This window comes from Eleginops maclovinus, chromosome 8 (assembly GCF_036324505.1).
Source record: "Eleginops maclovinus isolate JMC-PN-2008 ecotype Puerto Natales chromosome 8, JC_Emac_rtc_rv5, whole genome shotgun sequence".
In the NCBI taxonomy this organism is placed as follows: Eukaryota; Metazoa; Chordata; class Actinopteri; order Perciformes; family Eleginopidae; genus Eleginops; species Eleginops maclovinus.
The window spans coordinates 618,362-643,438 of record NC_086356.1 but is presented as its reverse complement, the minus strand read 5'-3'; the positions used below and the strand labels follow the sequence as shown (position 1 = coordinate 643,438).

Sequence of the window (25,077 nt, the reverse complement as noted above, 5' to 3'; positions counted from 1 at the left end):
TTTCCCAAAGTCAAAAAAATACCTTTTAAAAAACTGAACAATATTTAGGAAAATGCAAAGTTTTACAACAAAACCCAAACCCCTTTTATAGGAGGAAATCGCAGCTTAAAAGGAGGCAGATTTCACAAACACAGGAGGAATAACTCGCAGCGTTAGACAACATTCACAGAGGGGAAAAGAGCAGTTTACTGAAAGGGGCCCCCAAAAAAAACCAAACACAAACGGGGAAAACCCGGTAACCCCTAAAAGAAAGGGGGACCGGGCCAAAACCCCAAGTGGGGGACCCCGGGGGCCCTAAAGGGGAAAAAGGGACGCACACAGCTGGGGACCAGGGGGCCTAAAGAGGACCACACAAACTGGGAACCCCCGGGCACCAAAGAGGGGAAGGGGCCGGGGCCACACCCGTGGAGACCAGGGGACACAAAGGGGAAAACGCAACCCCAAAAATGGGGGGAGGGCCCAGGGGACCCCTAAAAAAGGGGAAAACCCCAAAAAGGGCCCGGAGACCCCCGGGGAAGGGCTAAAAAGAAAGGGGGGACAAAAACCCCCCCCAGCCTTGGGGGAGGGCCAAGGGGACCAAAATAAAGAAGACGGCCCCCAAAAGGGCCCGGGGACCAAAAAGGGGGCACTAAAAAGAAAAGACCAACCGAAATTTTAATGGAGAGATTTGGACATTTCACCCAGCTGCAGATTCAGATTTATTACGCCGGAAATTTTAACCCTGGGGCTTGACTTTTGCCCTTTTCTCTCCTGGTTGACTCTGGGGTTTTTAATTTTTTCAAAAAGGCCCTTTCCCCGGGTTTTCCCCCCAGTCAACATTCTTGGTTTTTGTCTTTTGGTCCCCATCAGACAACATTAGATGGAGCTGCCAAATGTTTACTGAATTTGTAAATACGGGAAAAACGTGCAACCAAATTTAAGGGTTTAAACACTTTTTTTTCCCCAGGGGAAAATTTTCTTTTTTAATGTTCCCATTTCACTGCATGGGTTTTTCCCGTTTGAGTTGATTTAAATTGGGTTTAATAATTTTAACTGTTTATTTATAATGAGCTTTTTTAATGGCATCTTGGTTTCCCAAAAGGGTCGCTGCTGCTGCGCTGGTTTTTAATTTGGGTACTGGGAAGGAGTGTCTATCACATCAGAATTAAAAACCTTTCCCGGTTTTTTTTAAAAAAGTGTGGAGCAGGAAAGGTCCCGGAAGGGAAACCCAAAAATTTCCCTTTTTTTTAGCGGTGGGAGGGGAAATCATGTGACCGTGTGTTTGGGTTTTTTAAGCCCCCATTACCCCTTTAGCTTAGCGGGTGTAAATAAATTTATTTTTGACCGTGCTGTAGTTTCCCTTTTTAAACCCAACATTAGCCCCTTTTTGTTTGCGGGGGGACGTGGGAAATCGTGGGGCCCGTGCTGTAGTTCCTTTTCGCCCCCTAAACCCCCTTTTCTTGCGGGGAAAAAGAATCATGTGACCCTGGGTGTAGTTCCTTTTTGCCAACAATTCAGGTTTTTTTTAAATTGGCTTTGGAAGCCCTTCAGGAAAACAATAAAATTTTTTCCAATCCCCCCCAATAACCAAAATGGGCCTAGAAATTAGGAAAAGGGGGGAAAATAGGCCTACCATTACAGTTGGGGGTTTTTCCCCTAGGGGGTCGGGTTTTTAAAATGGGGCCCTGGGGGGGGGAAAAAGTAAATTTTTTAAAAATGGAAAGGGCCTTTCTTTAAAAACCAAAAAGACTGGATGGGGGAAATTTTTTGAAAAATTATTTTAAAATAACCAAATTGGAGCCCAAAGTCAGGGGTTCCCTATCAATGTGTTGGGTTTTTTTGGGTTTGGTGGTTTGGTGGGTTGTGGGTTGTGGGGGGGGGGTTTGTTGTGGGTGGTTGTTTTGGGGGGTTTTTTTTTTTTTTTGTGTGTTTGGTGGTGTTTGGTGTGTGTGGGGAAACCCCCCTGAGGAGGTTTGGGGTTAAAAGGGGGGGGTGGAAAGCCTTAAACTCCACTCCGGGACTTCCTTTTCCCCCCCAGAAAACCCCCAAGCCGGGGTCTAAAGTTAAGGGGGCTGGGGGAGTAAAAGGCCCCGGGCACTCAAGAACCCCGGGGGGGGCAATAATGCATGCTGTGATTTAAAACAGATCTGTGGGGCTGAACCCGGAGGATATTTGGCTCTAATTAAAGTTATTACAATAGTATTTTGATTGTCTTTCTCACCGATGAGGCCGACGTAGGCCATCAGGCAGCCGTGGAAGTGGTCGTTGGGGCAGCTGGTGACGCTGTGAGGCGTCGGCTGGCAGTTCATGTGGAAGTCAGCGAGACGAGACCTACAGAAACACGGGACAGGAAACACGTTTCATTAGGCATTACAGAATGTGCAGGGTGCCTCTTGGTGGAAATGAATATATTGGTTAATTTGTCTGGCTCTCTGCTCATGCTTTTGCTTTTGGTCAACACGGCTCCTTTTCATTATTTGGTCTTACTTTGTTTAATTAAAAATGTATTATATATATTATTTATATATATTCATATTATTATATTTATAATTACACATTTAGATGATTTCATATCATTTGAAGTTTTTAAAATATTTTGTTTTTTAATTGTTTTAATTTATTTGATATTATTTCATTTACCTTATTCTGTTTTATTAAACATTATTCAGGTTTCTTATTCTCCTTTTTCACATCACTTATTGTTCTTACATGTTTAATGGTATTATTTATCATTGTTATTGGTATTGTTCGTGTTCGCTGTGGGACTGCCAGAAACGGTATTTCAATGTTCTGTATGTAACACATGTGGAGCCTTTGACCATAAAGTGGACTTTGACTTTGACGAATCATTTAAATCTAAAATGGAACAACTGTCACAGAAATGTGTATCTTTCTGAACCGCAGTCTGATCTAAATCAGATTATCCCTCTGACAGCAGCTGCTGGACACTAGAATCTGCTCCGGGATCAGTCCGAGAGACGGTCCGTCTGCAGGTCCTGCAGTTTCTACATCCTGGTGATAATGCTCAGAGAGACTGATCAGCAGCTAATCTCCTGTCCTACTTCTGCCTCTCTTTGTTTCTCTACGCTTCATTCCTGCGCCTCTTTTCCGTTAGTCTCTCCAACAACACCATTCTTCTTCCTGTCTTTATATGAGGAGCTGTGGAGAAACAGACAGGGAAACCCAAGGGGGAAGAAGTCGTACCGGAATCAGAAGTTTGCAAACTGCAAAGTCTCATTCTGGTAATCATTCAATGTCATGTGACTCAAATCAATGCAGCTTTGTATTGTGTACAGTGTACCATGGTGTGTGTGTGTGTGTGTGTGTGTGTGCGTGTGTGTGTGACACGTTCTCAGCTCCCTCAGAGAGTGTTTGTGTTTCCTCGTCTGTCGGCTGCACGGCTGCAGGGAGTGATACAGTGTGACAGGCGGAGTGATGCTCTTTTGACTTTCACACAGGGTTCAGTGTGTGTGTGTGTGTGTGTGTTTGTGTGTGTGTGTGTGTGTGTGTGTGTGTGTGTGTGTGTGTGTGTGTGTGTGTGTGTGTGTGTGTGTGTGTGTAATCCTGTCAACGATGTCAGTTCGAGACAAAAGAAAGGACAATAACCTGCATCGACACACACACACTTTCCTCCAGTCTCTCGGTGACTCTGTTTTTATAAAGTGACACACACACACACACACCATCCAAAGGTTGCAGAGTTTGTGTTTTTGAAAGAGTTCCAGATATTTAAAGGACAGATCTACGGTGGCCAACAAGGACAACAAGCTTGAGACGTGCAGACAAAGACAAACTAAAGAGCAGGCGAACATATTTAATAAAAGGCAAGCTGGGTTAAATTAAAAACAGTAATAATAAAGTAACAATCATCATTATAAAACTGAACATACACATGGAATGAAGTCAGTCAGCAGAAAGGAGTATTTATCAGACAGCTCAGTTGAATAGTTGAATCTGATTGGTCAATTTGGATATCTCAGAGGTTGTTAATAGACTCGCTAACAGACCGTTGCTAAGGAGAACAGACCGTTGCTGAGGAGAACAGACCGTTGCTAAGGAGAACAGACCGTTGCTGAGGAGAACAGACCGTTGCTAAGGAGAACAGACCGTTGCTAAGGAGAACAGACCGTTGCTGAGGAGAACAGACCGTTGCTGAGGAGAACAGACCGTTGCTGAGGAGAACAGACCGTTGCTGAGGAGAACAGACCGTTGCTAAGGAGAACAGACCGTTGCTAAGGAGAACAGACCGTTGCTGAGGAGAACAGACCGTTGCTAAGGAGAACAGACCGTTGCTGAGGAGAACAGACCGTTGCTAAGGAGAACAGACCGTTGCTAAGGAGAACAGACCGTTGCTGAGGAGAACAGACCGTTGCTAAGGAGAACAGACTGTTGCTGAGGAGGATCCAGGGACTGTGTGCGGCCATATCAATCCGCGGAAAGAAGTCCGGCCGGTTTAACGAGGGGCGGCTGTGATCAGTCTGACATCGGTCCTCCAGTGACGTCTCTAGAACTCGTTTTCTGAGTGTGTTTTGATTTACCTCTGGTCCCAGATTAAGTGAAGCAGTCTATGTTTTCTCTGCCACTTTTTCTGCCTTCTCTTCCTCTGCTTGTGTCTCTGTGACACAGAAAGAGGAAGTCCTCATTCTGTAACACCTGACCCATATAAGGTCTGATGTGGACGGAGACTCAGGAGGCTTAAAATAAAAGAATAGGACAGAGAGGAGCGAGGGGCGAGCTGATGGTCGTTGCTTTGTGCACACAGAGCTTCAGGAATAATCCACGTTGAATATCTCATGGTGCTTTGAAAACGTCACTCTGTTATAACCAAGCTGCGAGCAGTAATGGTTCTCCGGTGCGGATCAGACGGCCGGAGCGAGGCGGACGCTCACAGAGATTTATTTGGAGCGTTTCCAGGAACAGTGCTTTTCTTTTTCAGTGAGAACATTGTCTGAGCAAGCTGAAGGAAGGGCAGGATTACGTGGAGAGCCTTTTAGTGAACAGCAGGTTTACCCCGAGGACTGCTTACCTCTGAGGACAAACTGAATACACCACCATTGATAACATGATGATTAAAGTCAGAGTATTTGAGATAAACTGGAGAAGATACACGTCTGATCCCCTAATTAACCTGGCTCATAACAACAAATAGTTAACCTTTCTTTTAAACTTCACAAACGTAATATGTATTCAAACTTCTGACCAGATTTTGTGACATTTGGGGCTGGACACAACCTCTTCGTTGTTACAAGTTGAAACTTTGAAGAAAGTCAGTCTGACTTGTTTGAAATTTCTGGATTCTTTTCTAGAAGTAGATTTTGAAGACATTCTGATTCTTTTGTCAACATTTTCGCTTTTTCCTAAAATCTGAATGTCGACTTTTAAAAATGTCCCCTTTCTTCTCATTATTCTAACTCCTTCTTCATGTGGCCCTAATCATCTTCTTTTTAAAATTCAGACTCCCAATTTTCTTTTCAAACTTCAGATTTGTTTCCAAATGTCTGGCTCCTGATTGGTGGAAGGAGCTCCCCATTGACGTCAGGTCTTCCTGAAGACGCATCTGTTTCCATTGAAAAAGCTCTCCATAGATTTAGCTTAGGCCCTTTTACTAATTCACCAGCACTAACAATGGTATGACTGGTTTGAAGTGAGTATATCTGACGTCTCCTTGTTGTTCGGAGTTTGACTCTATGTTTTTGCACTTATGGTAAGGCTCAATGTGATGCAATGTAGTAATGATACAGATTTAGCCCTTTTTGCACCTTCAGAAGCACCGGTGTGATCCTCTAAATGACCCCCTCTCATACAGTATGCATCAGCTGTGAACCACCTCGCCTCATGCCTTATTTAAATGTGTTTATTTTTTCATGTCCAAAGCAGCAAAGAGAGGATCTGATTCAGAGGAAACACGTTGTAGGTCAGAGGACCTCCGAGCGTTTCTCTCCCGGTGATTAGTCCAGATGAATCTTTAACGAGGCCCGAGGGAATGAGACGAGTTTCACAGAGTCTCCTCCTCACCTTCATCCGCGCTGCAGTTCACTGATTAAATATCAATTAGATCTCCTCCACACCCGGTACAGCTCTAAAACCCCATGAATGCAGAAACACAGACCCCACAGCAGCTTCCACAGGGAAAGGCGATGTTCCCCCGCTGGACTCATCAACTTTCCGTCTAGAGTTAATGTCTTTCGTTCCACCGGCACAACTTTAAAACTCCCTAAATGTAGATTACACACCCCAGGAGGATCCAGGTTCACAGCCAGTCATGGTTCAGTGATGCAGGTTACAAATGAATGGATGTAGTTCAGTCAAATACATTAGTGTCCGTCTCTGTACCTGTCCACCTAAGGCCTATTTTAGGGTTTTTGGGGTGTCTTCAGAAGCTGCATTCATTAACATCTTGCTGGTTTAAGCAACTTCCGAGGTAAATCAGTTGACAATCGCTATATTAAGCGTCTCTGTAGCCAGGACTAGCCTCTACCTTGCTAGCTTTAGCGGCTTTCTCTCTGGATTTATTAACATTTTTGTCAGAATCAGCAACTTTCCTGCTAAAATAGGCGACTCTAGCTGGACTGACTGATTTGAAGTGACTTTTTCACACTAGATTAGCGACTTAAATCTTGCTAGAGTATTTTTTGCTAGATGTAGATGCAATCTCGCTATTTTAAGCAACGTTTTCGTTGATTTAGTGACTTTCAGGCTAGATGAATCCACTCTCAACAACCTCCTCAGTAATTAGCTGCTTTCTTGACAGATTTATTTGCTTTCTTTCTAGATTTTGCAACTTTCAGCAAGTTTCTCCCAAGATTAGGCAACTTACTTTTCATAGATTTGAGAGAATGAAGACTTTTAAATCTACACAAAGCTGAACGTGGGTCGCTGTGGATCAGGTAGCACTACCTCACGGTGACATTTGAAGAAAAGGAACAGAGAGATTATCAGTTTACGATCCAGACCTGAGAGACGTGCTGCAGGAGCCTCGTCTTTAATCACGTTTATATGAAAATATATCACAGGGACTCCCACATCGAGCTAATTAAACTCAAAGTACAGAGACAATGACTCTCTCACACACACACACACACACACACACACACACACACACACACACACACACACACACACACACACACACACACACACACACACACACACACACACACACTATAATAGTATTTGTGTACCTGAACATTAAGGAAGTTATTTTCTTCATGACGTACAGGATGTAAGATCTCCTTTTACTTCTGCTTATTTCCTCTTTAAAGACTCATCTCTCTCCACATCACTTCTGTAAACACACACACACACACACACACACACACACACACACACACACACACACACACATACTGCATCCTCTGTGACCTCTGCAGATATTTCCCTCACTGACGGAGTAATGGAGCGACGCCGGCGTCAGATTGCTTCATCGCCTTAAAACACACTTGGGGGTGTCTGTGTGGGGGGGTCAGTTTATGCCCATACCTCGGTGCACGATGTGTGTGTGTGTGTGTTTGTGTGTGTGTTCTGCATACACACACTGATACAGGGTGATGGGGGTCATGGGGAAGATAATGCTCATAAATCTTCACATCCAGCAGATGAGTCCTGATGGAAACCTCCAACAGTCAATAGCAAGTGTGTGTGTGTGTGTGTGGTGTGTGGTGTGTGGTGTGGTGTGGTGTGTGTGTGTGTGTGTGTCTCTCTGTTTTGAAGGTCGTAAAGGGGTCACTTCCCTCTCATTTGAAATGTATATATTGCTTCTGGAGGCTGATATCTGAGAACCTGAGCAGGTAAACGATGTCGCCCTGTAGAATCACACACACCTCAGACAGAGTGTGTTTTGTTCTTACACACACAACCCTGATCGTGTGGATTGATCGAGCTTTATTTGAGTCTGTTCTGTCTTTATCTTCAGTGTCACGGGTTGGAAGCTCTTTATTTCTCTCATACTGCCTGCCTCCTCTTTTCACCCTCTGTCTGAAACCAGAGCCCAGTCTGCTGTGATTGGTCAGCTCTGTTGTGATTGGTCAACCGCTTAGAGATGTCCCGCCCCCTTAGCCTATCACGTACGACGCTAGCCAATAGGAGCGCGTGTGTGACTCAGGGACTACAGATCCTCTTATCTAGCGGTGACGCTTTAACCAGGATGTGTTCAATTAACTTCTATAAAGCATTTCCAACGGAGGGCGTTAACGAGGGACGCTTCAATCTGCTGCACCACGTCTGCTTCCTAAGTGTGGATTCCAGATTTATGAACATTTATGTAAAACAGAGGCAGCATTAACCTTCATCCTCCGAGATAAAGCATTCCCTTCCCTCCGCCGTGCGTCATTAAATATTATCTGGTTTCTAAATCCAAAGACAGACGGGAGGAAAATATACTGGATTTATTTCCCTCTGCAGAGCTTTGAGGATATAAACAGGTTGAAAAATCAGATTTAAAACACAACAGATCTGGGTAAGGGTCAGATTCTAAAAATGCAAAACACTCAGTAGTGCCGTTAGCTCCGCTGCTAATTGAGCAGCTCAGTTTTATTTCTATTTCAGGAACATTTTCTCTGGACTTGTTAAACTGATGTCACTGCAGAAACTTAGAAGGATCTGCTTCTTTGGTTAATCTTTATCAAATCCCAAAACTAGATTGAGATTTAATTATACTGCAAGGCTTTCACTTTTACCCACAAATATCCAGTGTTTCAGTTGCATTATGGGTAATGTAGTCAGCATGAGTTGAGGAGGAGGAAAAATAAAATAAGAAAAGAGGAAATCTGTTTCTGCAGGAATCATGACAGATAAACTCTTACTGATAGAAATGAGATCCAAGCTGCAGGGACTTCCCTTATGAATACGGATGAAGGTAGTGGTCGGCCTGCAGACCCAAACTCTCTCAAGAGTGATTATCCACATTCAGCTCTGTGACCTCGGCCTTGAGAGGAGCAGAAGTGAAGCAGGAAAGCAGAATGAGAGCGAGGGAGCAACTGATCCGACCGAAGGCTGAAAGCAGCTTCCTCACTTCTCTGATTCTCCCTCGTTACACCTCCTCCACTGCATGAGAACTCATCCTCCATACCTGTCCGATATTCACGACTGAAGATTCATCTGCAGTCTTCTCTTAATTAATCCATGAACGTTCTGTCTTTAAAACTTCAAAAAAAGCTTCCCAGAAACTTTTGACAGATGCCTTTAACTAAAGTCTAATATAGAATTACTGCACTTTCCTTCTTCTAGTTATATATTCATTGTTCTTAATTTGCGTAAATCTTTTTTAAATTATTTTATCCATTCAGGGAAAGTTGTATTGGACTGCCCAACCTCCAGGTCTCAAATGTGACTTTAATTATATCAATTGAATGTATTTTTGTTCTTATTCTCTTTCAAATGTATTAAACATTCTTATTGTATTTTATTTGATTCATTTCTTTATGAATTTATTTGAACCATCTTGTGAAAGTTGCATTACTGCCCTTTTTCTTTTTTCACACACACTCTTTTCTGAAGGGCACCTAGTCCCTGATGAAGGGGGGGAGGAGGTGTTACTCACCCACTTCAGTCTGTAACCTTTGAAGCTGGTGGTTATCAATCAAAAGAGCAATTTTGACCCACAAGTGTTCTAACTTCCTTCAGCTGATTTCCCTGATTACTTTCTGAGAGAAGAGACGCAGCATAAAGACCTCCAGAGTATCACTGTGAAAAAAAGCCCAGGAAGTGCACCTAATGCAGCTTCTCTTGAAGTCATATTTGTAAATCAGGTTTCTGTAAATCTGATACCTGGAGGGGTCGGGGTGCACTGTGAGAATCACCCTCTTTGATTTCTCCAGTGCATTCAACACAATCCAGCTCGGCTCCTGAGGAACCAGCTGCAGGCTATGAGGGTAGACGCCTCCACCCTCTCCTGGACCACCAGCTACCTCACAGACAGGCCACAGTGTGTCCGGCTGGGCAGTGTCCTGTCTGAGGTGGTGGTTGGTAGTACAGGAGCTCCTCAGGGGACTGTGCTGTCTCCCTTCCTGTTCACCTTACACACCACTGACTCTCATACAGCTCAGAGTCATGCCACCTGCAGGAGCTCTCTGATGACCCTGCAGTGGTAGGGTGTTTAAGGGATGGACGGGGGGAGGAGTACAGAGCGCTGGTGGAGGGTTTTGTGGAGTGGACTGGAAGAAACCATCTGCTTCTGAATGTGGCCAAGACCAGAGAGATAGTCACTGACTTCAGGAGGAAGAGGACGTCTCCACTGCCCCTGTGTATTCTGGGAGAGGATGTGGCTGTGGTGGAGGACTACAAGTACCTGGGAGTGCACCTCGACAACGGACTGAGCTGGAGGGCCAACACTGACGCTGTGTACAAGAAGGGGATGAGCAGACTGTATTTCCTGAGGAGGCTGAGATCCTTCAACGTGTGCAGCAAGATGTTGGAGATCTTCTACCAGTCTGTTGTTGCTAGTGCTCTCTTCCCCCCCCCCCCCCCCCAGCCGTCTGCTGGGGGGGGGGGGGGGTGACACCAGCAGAATCAATAAACTGATCAGGAAAGCTGGCTCTGTCATCGGCATCAAACTGGACCCTTTAGAGGCTGTGGTGGAGAGGAGGACTCTGACAGACTGCTGTCCATCATGGATGAGACCAAGGGACATTAAAGAGAGACGCACACAGCTGGAGACCAGGGGACACTAAAGAGAGACGCACACAGCTGGAGACCAGGGGACACTAAAGAGAGACGCACACAGCTGGAGACCAGGGGACACTAAAGAGAGACGCACACAGCTGGAGACCAAGGGACACTAAAGAGAGACGCACACAGCTGGAAACCAGGGGACACTAAAGAGAGACGCACACAGCTGGAGACCAGGGGACGCTAAAGAGAGACGCACACAGCTGGAGACCAGGGGACACTAAAGAGAGACGCACACAGCTGGAGACCAGGGGACAATAAAGAGAGACGCACACAGCTGGAGACCAGGGGACACTAAAGAGAGACGCACACAGCTGGAGACCAGGGGACACTAAAGAGAGACACACACAGCTGGAGACCAGGGGACCCTAAAGAGAGACGCACACGGCTGGAGACCAGGGGACGCTAAAGAGAGACGCACACAGCTGGAGACCAGGGGACCCTAAAGAGAGACGCACACAGCTGGAGACCAGGGGACGCTAAAGAGAGACGCACACAGCTGGAGACCAGGGGACCCTAAAGAGAGACGCACACAGCTGGAGAACAGGGGACACTAAAGAGAGACGCACACAGCTGGAGACCAGGGGACACTAAAGAGAGACGCACACAGCTGGAGACCGGAGCGCTGGGTGACATTCAGGAGCATACAGTAATTGTTATTGAAGTGAACCCCGGTGCACTCGATAAGGTTTGAACGATTGTGGAGGAAGTTATCGTCAGGAGAGGAAAAGTAATTTAATTCAGATTTACAAGAGGAACGAAACTATTAGTGAGAGCTGCAGGATATGAAGCTGTGGGTGTTTACACAAGGACTCCACAGGGCACACACACACACACACACACACACACACACACACACACACACACACACACACACACACACACACACACACACACACACACACAGCAGCTTCATCTTTTTCAGATCTATAACAGACAGACTGCAGCAGAGAAATATCTGAATGAAACATTGTGATACAAGACCTGAGTACTCCTCCCCCCTCTTTGTCTGAGCCTCCATTAACCTGAGATGGAGCTGAATACCCAGAGTCCTCTGGGGCTGGACCCCCTGCTGTCAGGAGGAAGTGACTGCAGGGGGGGGGGCTCTGATTGACAGACAGTAATTAAATACAGCCGTTGCCACCAGTAATGCATGACAGACCCAGGGGGAGCACTGTGGGGTTTTTTGGACCGGAGGAACATTTGCATTGCAGATTCAGAGTTCAGTCACAGCTGCAGCGAGGAAACACTCTGCAGGATGTATAATACATCTATATCTATATTCACGTAAAAAGCTAATATCTGATTGATCTTCTTAGACGTGGCTTAGGTGGTGGCGAAGTCCATAGGGGGTTGGCCTGGGAACTGGAAGGTCACCAGTTCAAGTCCCCGAAAGACCTAGTGCCACCGTGGTGTCCCTGAGCAAGACACTGGTTACCTACACTGCTCCCCGGGCGCCGTACATAATGGCAGCCCACTGCTCCTAACACTAGGGTGGGTCAAATGCAGAGACCTTCCAGCAGTGGCTCAGTCAGTAGGGGCTTGGACTGGGAATCGTAGGGTCGCCGTTTCAAGTCCCCGAACAGACTTGAAAAAATATGGAAAGTGTACTGCTACTTGGAGAGGTCCCAGTTCACCTCCTAGGCCCTGCTGTGGTGCCCTTGAGCAAGGCACTGGACACCTCCAATCCCCCCTCCCCATTGCTCCCCGGGCTGCTGCACAATAGCTGCCCACTGCTCCTAGTACTAGGATGGGATTAAATGCAGAGGACCAATTTCACTGTGTGTGCTCTGCTGTGTGCATGTATGTGACTAATAAAGAGGGTTTCATCCTCCCATTCTATCTATCTAGTTTGCATTCAATATTTAGCCTCGGATTTAAACCATTCATGCTGAAGATCTAATTTATTGTAGCCGCTGTTAGCTTAGCGGTGGTGACCTGAAGTCATGTGACCGTGCTGTAGTTCCTTTATAGCCCAACATTAGCCTCCTTTAGCTTAGCGGTGGTGACCTGAAGTCATGTGACCGTGCTGTAGTTCCTTTATAGCCCAACATTAGCCACCCTTAGCTTAGCGGTGGTGACCTGAAGTCATGTGACCGTGCTGTAGTTCCTCTATAGCCCAACATTAGCCACCCTTAGCTTAGCGGTGGTGACCTGAAGTCATGTGACCGTGCTGTAGTTCCTTTATAGCCCAACATTAGCCACCCTTAGCTTAGCGGTGGTGACCTGAAGTCATGTGACCGTGCTGTAGTTCCTTTATAGCCCAACATTAGCCACCCTTAGTTTAGCGGTAGTGACCTGAAGTCATGTGACCATGCTGTAGTTCCTTTATAGCCCAACATTAGCCTCCTTTAGCTTAGCGGTGGTGACCTGAAGTCATGTGACCGTGCTGTAGTTCCTTTATAGCCCAACATTAGCCACCCTTAGCTTAGCGGTGGTGACCTGAAGTCATGTGACCGTGCTGTAGTTCCTTTATAGCCCAACATTAGCCACCCTTAGTTTAGCGGTAGTGACCTGAAGTCATGTGACCGTGCTGTAGTTCCTTTATAGCCCAACATTAGCCTCCTTTAGCTTAGCGGTGGTGACCTGAAGTCATGTGACCGTGCTGTAGCTCCTTTATTAGCCGCCTTTAGCTAAGCAAATTATTTCACCAAAAAGGGGCGGGGCCATGCCATAGAGGGTACGGGATCTCCCCTATAGCCTAGCGTTAGCCTCTCACCTGCACAGGGCGTCTGAGCGGCAGGTCTTCCTCAGCTCCAGGCAGGGGGGCTTGTGTCTCTCCTGGTGGGAGCAGGACGGGACGATGGTCCTGCGGCGGCGCTCGGCACAGGCCTGGTCCGGACACGAGCAGAACAGCAGGGGGTAGCTGAGCTCCCAGGAGACCCGCTCGAAGAACTGACGCAGAGCCTGGAACACAGAGAGGGTACCGTCATTTATTACTCCGCATGGTTGAATACTCAATCCTGATAATAATGAAATGTCCAGATATTTTTAACCATTTTGTTGTAAATTTGCTCTTAATTTGAGTGAAAATGTAAGGAACCTTTTTTACATTATTATATCATTTATAAAAAAAGAAATGTGACATTTGATCTTTTGGAAAGTTACAATAAAAATACATACATATATTATTACTAAGTAATTAATTAAATCTTAAGTTGAGCTGCATCTTTAGAAAAGATGTGCACAAGTTTGTCAGTTTTTCTGTCAGATTTTCTGCACGTTTCCTCCATGATTATTTTCTTCTTCACTTTTACATGGTTTTTGTCTAACAGCAGTCGAGCGTGATTGACTGAATCCCTTAATTAAACACTAATTGGATTTATATAATCCCTCTTACAGCGATAACCTTGTCAGAGGATGGACATGTGTTTCTCTCCAACATGATGTTCTGCAAGTGGATTACATATGAACACATAAACATCTCTTCCTATATAAACGCTTTTTCCACATTTAAAGATCAGACGTACCTGTACTGATCCCCGTAATATAATTCAGGGGTTATAGCGGCAACAAAATGAGAGGTAAACACAGATAAAGAAATGGAAATTAGAAATATATATTACTACCCACCTTCTGACACCTCTTGCGGCTGCAGGGCTCCTGATTGGCCAGCGCGGGCTGAGGGGGCGTGGCCTTGCTGCAGATGGAGTTGTATGCTGATCTGAGGCGTTTGCACGTCTCGTTCAGGTTACACGCCTTGGCTGCATCCAGACACGGGTTACAGGGTTTCCCCGCCTCCGAGCAGGGGCTCACCCTCGACAGAGACGAGTCTGACCATAACGAAGAAGAAATGATATAGGATTAAAGGGGAAAACATCTTAGAGGCACTAGATACGCAGTCCATTAAAAGAGTCTTAAAGCGACCAAAGACAGATGTCCAATGACATCAAGGGGACAAAAAGGGCTACAGAGACTGAAACCGACACAACAGACTACAACGAGACACAAGATGACATCACGAATATAAAGAGACTAAACCACTTCAAAAAGACTCAAAGGAGACATAAAAAGGAGACATTAAAAGGAGACATAAAAAGGACACACAGAGACTCAACAATGACTACAAAGTAACTCAAAACCACCACAGACTACTCAAATGAAATGACCACAGAGACAGAAACATCTGGAGCAATGTCTACAAAGATCTGCTCTTAGGCTTTCTCTATGTTCAAAACGCAACGCTTACGTAAGATGAAATGTTGAAATGCATTTCCTTAAGATGAGGAAGCTCTTAAGCTTTTCTTAATACATGTGTTTATTGAACATCACATCAAATTGTACTTTAAGACGTGTGATCATCTTTTTTGTTTTAAACAAACAGGAACTTAAAACCCACCCGCTCTCCCACCTTTGGTCCACCTTTCTGCATTATTGCATCCCATCAAAACAACTTGTATCTGCAGCACTGGTTAGGAAGACAGGAATCCGCTGTTTATCTCTAAGTAGTGGGAGTCGTAGCCACATTATCAAAACATGAAAGGAGAGGCTGCCATGTCGCGCAGGATTTCCCAGTCGACCCCCTAAGTGAGAATTTGATCTTAAATTAGTCTCCCAAGAATGATTGGCTGGGGGTTTGGGTGACCTCCAGTGTAAAGGGTGCATCTGCGGGCCATAAGAGAGGCGACTGCTAAAACATTTAATTTCCGTTTACTGAATTCAGAGTGGTTCAGGGCAACTCCAAATATAGCAGTAAGTGGACAGGGACTGATATCTGTATCTAGAACCTCAGATATGATCTTGAAAAAGTTTTTCCAGAATCCTGTTAGCTTTGAGCACGACCAGAAGGTATGGGCCAGGTCAGACGGGACAGAGGCACATCTATTACAGGCTTCACTGGTGCCAGGGAAAATCTTCGCTAATTTGGCTTTGCTGAAATGCATTCTGTGTAGTACTTTGTACTGTATTCAATTAAGACGGGCGCAGGATGAAGAGTAGTGCCCTTGTAATTTGGCCCTGTCCCACCAGGCGCCTTGAAATTGGAGCTCATTTTCCCACTCCTGTTTAATTTTGACCAGCGGAGAGGGGCTGGAGAGGATATTTCTCTATTACTTTGACAACATCCCCGTCAGGCTGTCAGGCCTGTGAAGAACATTTGGTAAGTCTGCAGGCAGAGATGGGAATGTGCTGCAATGATCCTTCACAAAACTGCGAACCTGGAGAGAGCGAAAGAAGTTGCTTTGGGGTAAGTCATGCTCATGGGACAAACGTTTAAAGTCCCATTTAAAAACAGATCTCGGAATGAGATACCTTTCTCCTGCCAAAGTGTAAATGCAGTCAGGTTTTGATGGTAAGAAATTATGATATTGCATAGTGGACCAAGGAGGATGAAATTGTTTAGTTTGAAGTGTTTGTGGAACTGTGGTAAAGGGGAGCATGTCAGAGCTAAGGAGGAGGTGTGGCAGGAGAGGGACTCCATTTTACACCAGTCCAACTCACTCTCATACCACCAGCTGAGTGTTGTTCATATATTTACTGCCCAGTAGTAGAACATGAAATCAGGCAGGCCCAGGCCACCCTCTTGTCTTGCTGCCTGCCTCCTGGCAACTTTGCCTGCCCACAAGAATGGAAGGATAATTTGGTCAAGCTTCTTGAAAATGTTGTCATGCTGTCCAAATATGTGTTCATGTTGGAGTCTGTAGGAGGGGGTTCAGAAGTATAACGTTTGGAACAGTATGCTTTAAAAGCTGCATTGATCTTCAGGGGACATGCTGTAAGACCAACTGATTGATCATTAAGTTGAGCAATGTGTCGTGATGTTGCTTGGTGTTGAAGCTGGAGGGCCAGCAGACGGCCTGCATTATCGCCATGGTCACACAGCATCCCTTTAGATCTCAGTATGCTTGTTCTGCATTCCCTGTAGAGGTGAGATCGAACTCAGTTTGGAGATTGAGTTTTTGTTGGTGCAGCTCTGGAGCAGGATTCATTGCATATTGCCTATCGATGTCATATATTTGATCCAGTATGTCTGTTTGTGTCTTTCTGCGTTGCTTATTAGAGTAAGAGGAGTAACACATGATTCGTCCTCTGATCGTAGCTTTTAGCGCTTCCCAAAGTCTTAAAACACAAAAGGTTTTCAACACCCGTTGACGGTGATGCAACGGCGAGCAGGGTGGCGTAGGGAGAGCGTGATCCCAGCGGCTTAGAGTTTAGCCTTGATGTCCTTGAATGTTGCTCGTTGCTTGGCCAGGCTTGCACTCATATCAGGGAAAAACAGGGTTCTGTTGCCGTCGAACTTCATGTCTTCCTTCTGCGATCTTGCCCATTGAAGCACTCGCTCCTTATCCTGACAGCGATGGAATCTATTGATGATGGCTCGTGGACGCTGCGGTGCGCTCTGTCCAGCTCTGGAGATTTGGGGAAAAGCCTCGAAATGAATTCCAATGGTGCACCTCCCTCCAGACCTTCCGGAAAGCCAACGATTCTTAGGTTTTGTCGTCTGGAACGATTCTCAAGGTCCTCTGCTTTGGATGCTCGTGCAGCATTTGCCTTCTCCAGCTGATCAACATGTTAGCTCGGTTAGCTCGTCACTGTGGGTGGAGAGTGTATTTTCAATGGTCGTTGTCTTTTGGTTAGAGTCCAAAGCAGCGCTGATTGTTTCGAGAGACGTCCGTAGGTGTGAGGGAGGTCTCTAAAGATGTCGAGAGGAACGCTTTGAGTTCTGCGGTCAAGTTTGTGTTTTTCAAATTGCTGTACCAGGCTAGCAACGGTTAGCGACTCCGCCACCTTAGCTGCTGAAGCTGTTTGAGTTGCAGCTATCCAAATGCGTGACGCCCTCTTACATTGCACAGCCGGAAGTGCAGCTTTTAACCTTAAGTGGAATTCAGATATTTATCAATTAGCAGGACTGTCAGCGTTAACGACAGGAGGAACTCAGATCAGACTAAGGTGAGTCACACATCTGAATGGGATCTGAGAGTTTGTGTGAGAAGCCCTTTATTACATTTAATAAACAGCAGCTTATTTATTAATCATTACTCTCTGCACTAAATACAATATCAGTTTAAGTGAAGCGAGAGAGTGAGAGAGAGAGAGCGAGGGAGAGAGAGAGAACGAGGGAGAGAGAGAGCGAGAGAGAGAGAGAGAGAGGTGACGGAGAGACCCCCGCTGTGAGATGTCAACACCTGTCACATGCAATTAACCACAATTAACTGGAGTGTGTGTGTGTGTGTCTGTCTGCAGTATCAGTGTGTTCAGTCAGTGCTTCACACTGTGCTGCTTCCCCTGCTGATAACCTCGATGTGTGCCTCTGTATGCTAACACCGAGAACACGAACACACACACACACACACACACACACACACACACACACACACACACACACACACACACACACACGTCCACAGTCACAAGATGAGTGTTAGGATGGGAGTACTGCAGTGAGTGTTTTATTCTCACTGACAAAGTCTGATACGATTTTGCTCTAAAACCTCAAACACCTACTGACAACACACACACACACACACACGCACACACACACACACACACACACACACACACACACACACACACACACACACTCACTCACACACACTCACACACACTCACACTAATCTACTGTAGTGTTTCCAGGAAAGGCTGCAGGATCGAGGAGCTTCTGGTGGTTTGATAAAGAAAATATCTCGTCAGTAACTTCTTTCTTTCTCAGAATTTTGACTTTTTTCAGAGTTCTTATAATAAAAAAATACATTTATTTACAACAAAAAGCCTCAGAATATTGAAATTGTTCCTCAGAATTTAAAAAATACAGAAAAGTAAAAAATCTACTACTTTTTTTCCAGAATTCCAAAAATGTGGAACTAATCTTCTGGTCCAATCATGTCTCTCTTTTCACTAAAGACTACATGATGAATATTATGGGATGTTGTTTAGGTTAAGAAGAAGAACTGGAATAAATTCCCACCCAACACACGATTCTCCCGTCAGATGTTTGAACAGGATCTGTCTGTTATCTCAGGTGAAGCGAGGCTCCTGTTTATTTAGTTCCTGGCAGACGCATTTCTTCCAAACGTCTAATCTCTAATGTTGGTGTTGTGATTGTGATTAGTTTGTATTGGCTGTCTTGCTGTTTGTACTATGTGTCAGGATCCTTGAAAAATACATGTCCGATAAGAAGAAGAAGAAGAAAGCAGGACGGCGTTTCTATAAACGAATAAATAGAATTAAATAAATAGGAATGAACCGAGAAAGCATCGGCCAATTAGAGACTAGCCCTGGGTCGTCCTGTTATCTCCCTCACACACAACCTCTAACACAGAGCCCTGCGGCGCACACACACACACACACACACACACACACACACACACACACACACACACACACACACACACACACACACACACACACACACACACACACACACACACACACACACACACACACACACACACACACACACACACACACACAAATAATCTTTTATTGAAACAGCGTGTGCTCACTGTCCCTCTTGTATCAGACACATATGTATTTGTATTTCATATATATATGCTCAGCAGAGAGACATGATCTAACAAGGTCGACAGCAGAACTGAAGGGAGAGAGGGGGAGAAGGGGGAGGAAACAGGGAAGGACGTCAGATTGTAACAGAGAGAGAAATGAAAGAACGAAGGAGGACGTGAGGAAGAAGAGGAGGATCCTCTTTCTGTTTACAGGACTCACACACACTTAATACACTGCATTTATGAGTCAAACCTTTAGAACATATTGTGAGATATTACATCTCGTCAAAGTCTAGTTTCAAAAAGTCTTTTCAGAAAGAAATCAAATCCAGAATTTTGACTTTTTCTCAGAATTCTTCAATTTTGAGAAAAAACTAAATCTACTTTTGTCTGAGCAGCAGATCCACAACTATTACGGTTACTTTGTGTACTTCCACTACATCTGGAGGGGGCTGAGCGAAGGTGTGTATTCAGACGCCATATCTTCATTATAACTCACTTTTCGATGGAGTTTTTAAAGCGCTTCCTGAGTCCTACAGCACGAGGTCACTTCATTCCTGCATTAACTGTGACTGTTAGCAGCGCTGCAAAGAAAAGTTTAACTCAGAGCAGATTAACAGAAGTCTACGTGCTGAGGGATGAAGTCAAAGCCCTAATTGCTGTTGAAATAACATAAATATTTTTGTGCGAAACCGTGTTCAGTAACCGGCGTCCTGCCGTCAGACGGAGGAAATAATTGCGTTGAGCTGAAGCTGCATTCAGGCTCCGGATCATGTAGCAACAGGCTAATGCTAATCCAAATCCTAATCCCAGCGCTAATCCTAATCCAGCCTATTAAAATCCATATTAAAAAGCTTTCAGGGAAAATCTTTCCTTTCACATTTCACCCATAAATGCTCCCTGTTCTTCTGGAGAAACACTGAGGCTCTGTGGGAGGATCAGACCACAGATCAAATTCCTTTATTCAGATCTCTATCTGTCTTCATGGTTATCCCAAAGTCTGCACATCTTTAACGTCTGAGAGGAAAAAGCAGGACTGATTTTAACTCCTCTGTTAGTCCCCAAAAAGTCTATTCTCACACACACTTATCGACATTCAACAAAGTTTCAAGCAGAACAATACCCTCTCTGTTGTTGGAGACGCACCTCTATCTTATTCTAACAATGTGATCACATCCTGACGTTACTGCAGATCTGTAATACTTCAGAGTGTGGAACAGGAGAGGAGGTTGGAAAGAGGATAAAGGAGGAGAGATGGGGACAGAAGATAAGGGAGGAGGAGGAAACATGAAGAGATAAGAGAGGAGACGAGAGGAGGGAGCAAGAAAGGTGAAAAAGGTGAAGAGGAAACGTGAGACGAGAGGCTGAAAAAGCAGAAAGCCGAGCAGATAATCTGTCCACAGGGGAGAGGGAAACCACTGACACAGCGGTATGTGTGTGTGTGTGTGTGTGTGTGTGTGTGTGTGTGTGTGTGTGTGTGTGTGTGTGTGTGTGTGTGTGTGTGTTTTCTTGTATTTCTTTCCTTTACTGTGCTGCTGCTCACTTTTTGTCAAAGTCAAAGTGAAATGAAACGTCTGAGCTAACGCTGAACCACCTCCAGGCTCTTCCCTGTTTAACAGAACATTATGAAGACGTTTCACTGAGACAACACTTCCTGTCCTTACTGTGACTGAAACGTAGCCTCACCTAGTTTACAGGCTGGCACAGCTACGTGCTGAAGGCTAACGTGAGCCTAGCTTGTTTCTCTTGACAACTTTGGATCCAGACTTTTAGGACTTTTTTACCCAGAGCAGTATTATCCAAGCTAAGCTAAAGGAGGCTAATGTTGGGCTATAAAGGAACTACAGCACGGTCACATGACTTCACGTCACCACCGCTAAGCTAAAGGAGGCTAATGTTGGGCTATAAAGGAACTACAGCACGGTCACATGACTTCACGTCTCCACCGCTAAGCTAAAGGAGGCTAATGTTGGGCTATAGAGGAACTACAGCATGGACACATGACTTCACGTCACCACCGCTAAGCTAAAGGAGGCTAATGTTGGGCTATAAAGGAACTACAGCACGGTCACATGACTTCACGTCTCCACCGCTAAGCTAAAGGAGGCTAATGTTGGGCTATAGAGGAACTACAGCACGGTCACATGACTTCACGTCTCCACCACTAAGCTAAAGGAGGCTAATGTTGGGCTATAAAGGAACTACAGCACGGTCACATGACTTCACGTCTCCACCGCTAAGCTAAAGGAGGCTAATGTTGGGTTATAAAGAAACTACAGCACGGTCACATGGAGGAATCCCATTGGTCCAGGGAGATGCTGCCTTCAGGGACCAACATAGGAATACCACATCCCTGCACTCATTTTATAGTATGTATTATCTGCTCACACACATTGTACAGCCCTTTAAATGTTCTCACTGCTGCGACTTTAAAGTCTGCAAACAGTTCACATCCTAAAGGACTCACTTTGTAAGACACACACCGACACACACACCGACACACACACCGACACACACACACACACACACACACACACACACACACACACACACACACACACACTCACACACTGTCACGCAGAGTCTTTCCCACCAATCAATTTGTGACAGTCTTGTCTGAAATGTACTTTAATGTCCCGGCGCTCTTTCTTCTGCCGCTGCTATTTAACACACTTCTGTATTATCCTCTTATCTCCACCCCCCCATCCCCCATCTTCCCCCCTCACCCCTCTTTATCTGCTTTGAGCATTCGCCGACTCTCGCTGTGGATCTTCATGCATTCAGTGGACAGGTGATTTCAGAGACATGGACACAAACAGCTTTAAAAAACATGCAGCACACACACCATTTCAGCAGGACTTCTGTGTGTGTGTGTGTGTGTGTGTGTGTGTGTGTGTGTGTGTGTGTGTGTGTGTGTGTGTGTGTGTGTGTGTGTGTGTAGCAGGTGTTTCATGTCGCTTGTTGGAAATAAATGAGATGTCTCAAACCACCTGCACCACCGAACTCTGTGCGTGTGTGTGTGTGTGCGTTCGTTCGTGTGTGTGTGTGTGTGTGTGTGTGTGTGTGTGTGTGTGTGTTCGTTCGTTCGTTCGTTCGTTCGTGTGTGTGTGGATATGGAGTGTGCTTTTGAAGTCGCATTGGTTGCAGCGCCCCTGCTTGGACCGTGTTTGTGTTAATCTGAGAGAGCAGAACCCAATTTACAGGGCTGCGAGTCTATTTCACAGCTGTTTGACCACACACACACACACACACACACACACACACACACACACACACACACACACACACACACACACACACACACACACACACACACACACATAGTAAAGCCTAAATGACGATGTATTGCTCGAGGCTTGTGACATTTAAACACTCCTCAGAAACGTTTGTAAGGCACACACAATCGGAGAAACAGAGTGTGTTTGTGTATGTGTGTGTGTGTGTGTGTGTGTGTGTGTGTGTGTGTGTGTGTGTGTGTGTGTGTGTGTGTGTGTGTGTATGTGTGTGTGTGTGTTGTTATGTAGTGTGACCAATCACAGGCTGCTGATGGAGTGATGGAGAGGGAAGCAGTGAAATGGAAACATGTTGAGAGAGTGAAAGAAAAGAAAACCTACAGTTTCAGGAAATACTGGAGTTATTTTCTCCGTCTGTTTGTCTGCAGGATTTTGGGAAACACAGCTGTCCAGCTTTATGATCCTGAGCGTCCCCCAGCGCTCTGGTCAGAGCTGTGTGCGTCTCTCTTTAGTGTCCCCTGGTCTCCAGCTGTGTGCGTCTCTCTTTAGTGTCCCCTGGTCTCCGTTGTGTTTGGTTTCTGCAGCTTTTAGTAAACTGCTCATGTTTCCTCTGCTGAATGTTCTCTAGACGCTGCATGTGTTGAAGAGCTGCTGCAGATGTTTCTGCAGGAGTTCTGATTTGTTTTTTTCTAAATCTGCATCCTCTCTGAAGCTGCAGTGTGTTTGCACCTCCGCATCAGTATGAAAACCAAAAGGAAAAGCCGGCGGTGTTTGGAATGGATTCTGCACTAATATGGAAAATAAACAAAGGTTATCTCTCTGACCTTCAAATAATGAGAAATGTGGACGGAAAACCGGTTTTCATGAAAGCACCGCTTCAGTTCACACACACACACACACACACACACACACACACACACACACACACACACACACACACACACACACACACACACACACACAAAGACGTGCATTCATCGACGCTCTCACAGATGGAGCTTCATCTTAATCAGCAGGGGACACACACAGGTTTGTATTCTTCTCGGTAAACACATCCAGGAGACTATCACTCACTGCTGCTGCAACATGGCAAAACACACACACACACACACACACACACACACACACACACACACACACACATACCTGAGATGATGGAGGCATGTCTGAATTCCTCGGAAAAATGGATCGGCTCGTAGGGAGATGTCTCGTAAAATTCTTCCCCTGAAAGACAAGAGAAAAGTGTTCAGCTGGAGGATACACACACACACACACACACACACACACACACACACACTTGACCATCTGTTCCTGGAAACTGCCTTCAAAGTGAAACTGTCTGTGCTTTGAAAAGCTTACAGCAGCAGCATCGATTTGATTTCAGTTCCAAAACTACAGCAGGGAAATGCTCAGCTGTGCGACTGGATATTATAGTTTGTGTTGCAGGAATACCTCGTTTAAAGAAATAAAGCATCCTGTCAGTGATGTGCCTGAGCTCAGTGTCTCTGTGGCTTCAAACAGGAGCTGGGAGGAGGGGGAAACATGAGGGATGTTGACAGCGACGCCTCGGTGGCAGAAGATACATTTCCCTGTGAAGGAAATCTCTTAAAAGCTCCCCGATGAACACAGCTGTCAGACGCTGACACCTTTTGTTTTATTTCCTACAGCTGTCACCACACATTGTCACTTCAAATGACTTTCTGATCCACTGAAGGGTTTTATGTTTCTGGTATATTTATTTTTCGGGCTGAAACAGGACTCTTTGGCTCTGTGTGAGGGTCAACATTATAAAGGACGTTGGACCAGGGAGATGCTGCCTTCAGGGTCCAACACAAGAGAAAAAAGCCAAAGTTTCAGAACACATTTCAGAAAGACAGTCTGGTTATCCAACACTTTTCTAAAACCGGAAAATCAAAGAATTTCGAGGAAAAAGTCAAAATTCTTGAATTTTCAAAATACATACTCCTCAGAAATGTTGTTCGGAGAAAATCAGGACTTTTTTCAGAATGTTTCCTCTGAAACTGTCAAACTCACAAATCTAAGATTTTCAGAAAAAAAATATTCCATTATTCTGAAAATGTTCCAAAACTGTTTTCAGAATTATGAATTGTTTCTCAGAATTCTCGGAGAGCTAATAATATAAAACCTTGAAGCAGGGAAACCTGTCACAGCAGAGCCACAGAATACTTATTGCCATCAGGGTCCAACACAGAATTACCACATCCCTGCGTCACTATCACGGGTCAGAAAAGGGTAATGACGGGCTGTTCTGGTCCAAAGTACGCAATTCTTAAGGTATTGGTTTCCGATTCTTCGCAGCACTGAATATTATCAAGGTTTTTGAGATGATAGAAGACTTTCAACGCTTCAAAGTCACAACCATTTGAATCATAAAGACGCTTTTATGCAGAGAGTCAGTGTTGAGCTCACATCACAGCCGCTGCAGGCGGACATGAACACGTAATATGTCAAAGGCAACACACACACACACACACACTCCTCCACTTCATCCATCGTGTCAGAACAACACAACATCCACAAAATAATGTGACATAGTTAAATGCAGAGGGAGAACACACGTCGGGCTATAGAGTCTAAATAAATATCTAATTTCTCGTCTCAGTCCATCTTCCTGGAGATCCATCTGCATCCATCGCACACCACATTTCACTCTCCTCCCACAGACCTTATTTCAGGCCAACATCCCAACAGAAAACAACCTTGACTTTGCCTCAACAGGAAGTGGTATCAGCCACCAT

At 45.2% G+C, this 25,077-nt stretch overlaps 1 protein-coding gene across 1 annotated transcript in view; it reads right to left on the bottom strand.

Annotated features, from left to right (window-relative positions):
* Positions 1 to 25,077, bottom strand: part of gfra2b (GDNF family receptor alpha 2b) — a 44,408-nt gene that overhangs the window by 5,677 nt on the left and 13,654 nt on the right. Inside the window, exons 3-6 of the mRNA XM_063890036.1 lie at positions 23,465 to 23,542; positions 14,218 to 14,417; positions 13,364 to 13,551; positions 2,201 to 2,310 (exon numbers count right to left, since the gene is read on the bottom strand). Of these exons, the coding sequence (XP_063746106.1) occupies positions 2,201 to 2,310; positions 13,364 to 13,551; positions 14,218 to 14,417; positions 23,465 to 23,542 (576 nt within the window). The remainder of the gene's footprint in view (positions 1 to 2,200; positions 2,311 to 13,363; positions 13,552 to 14,217; positions 14,418 to 23,464; positions 23,543 to 25,077) is intronic.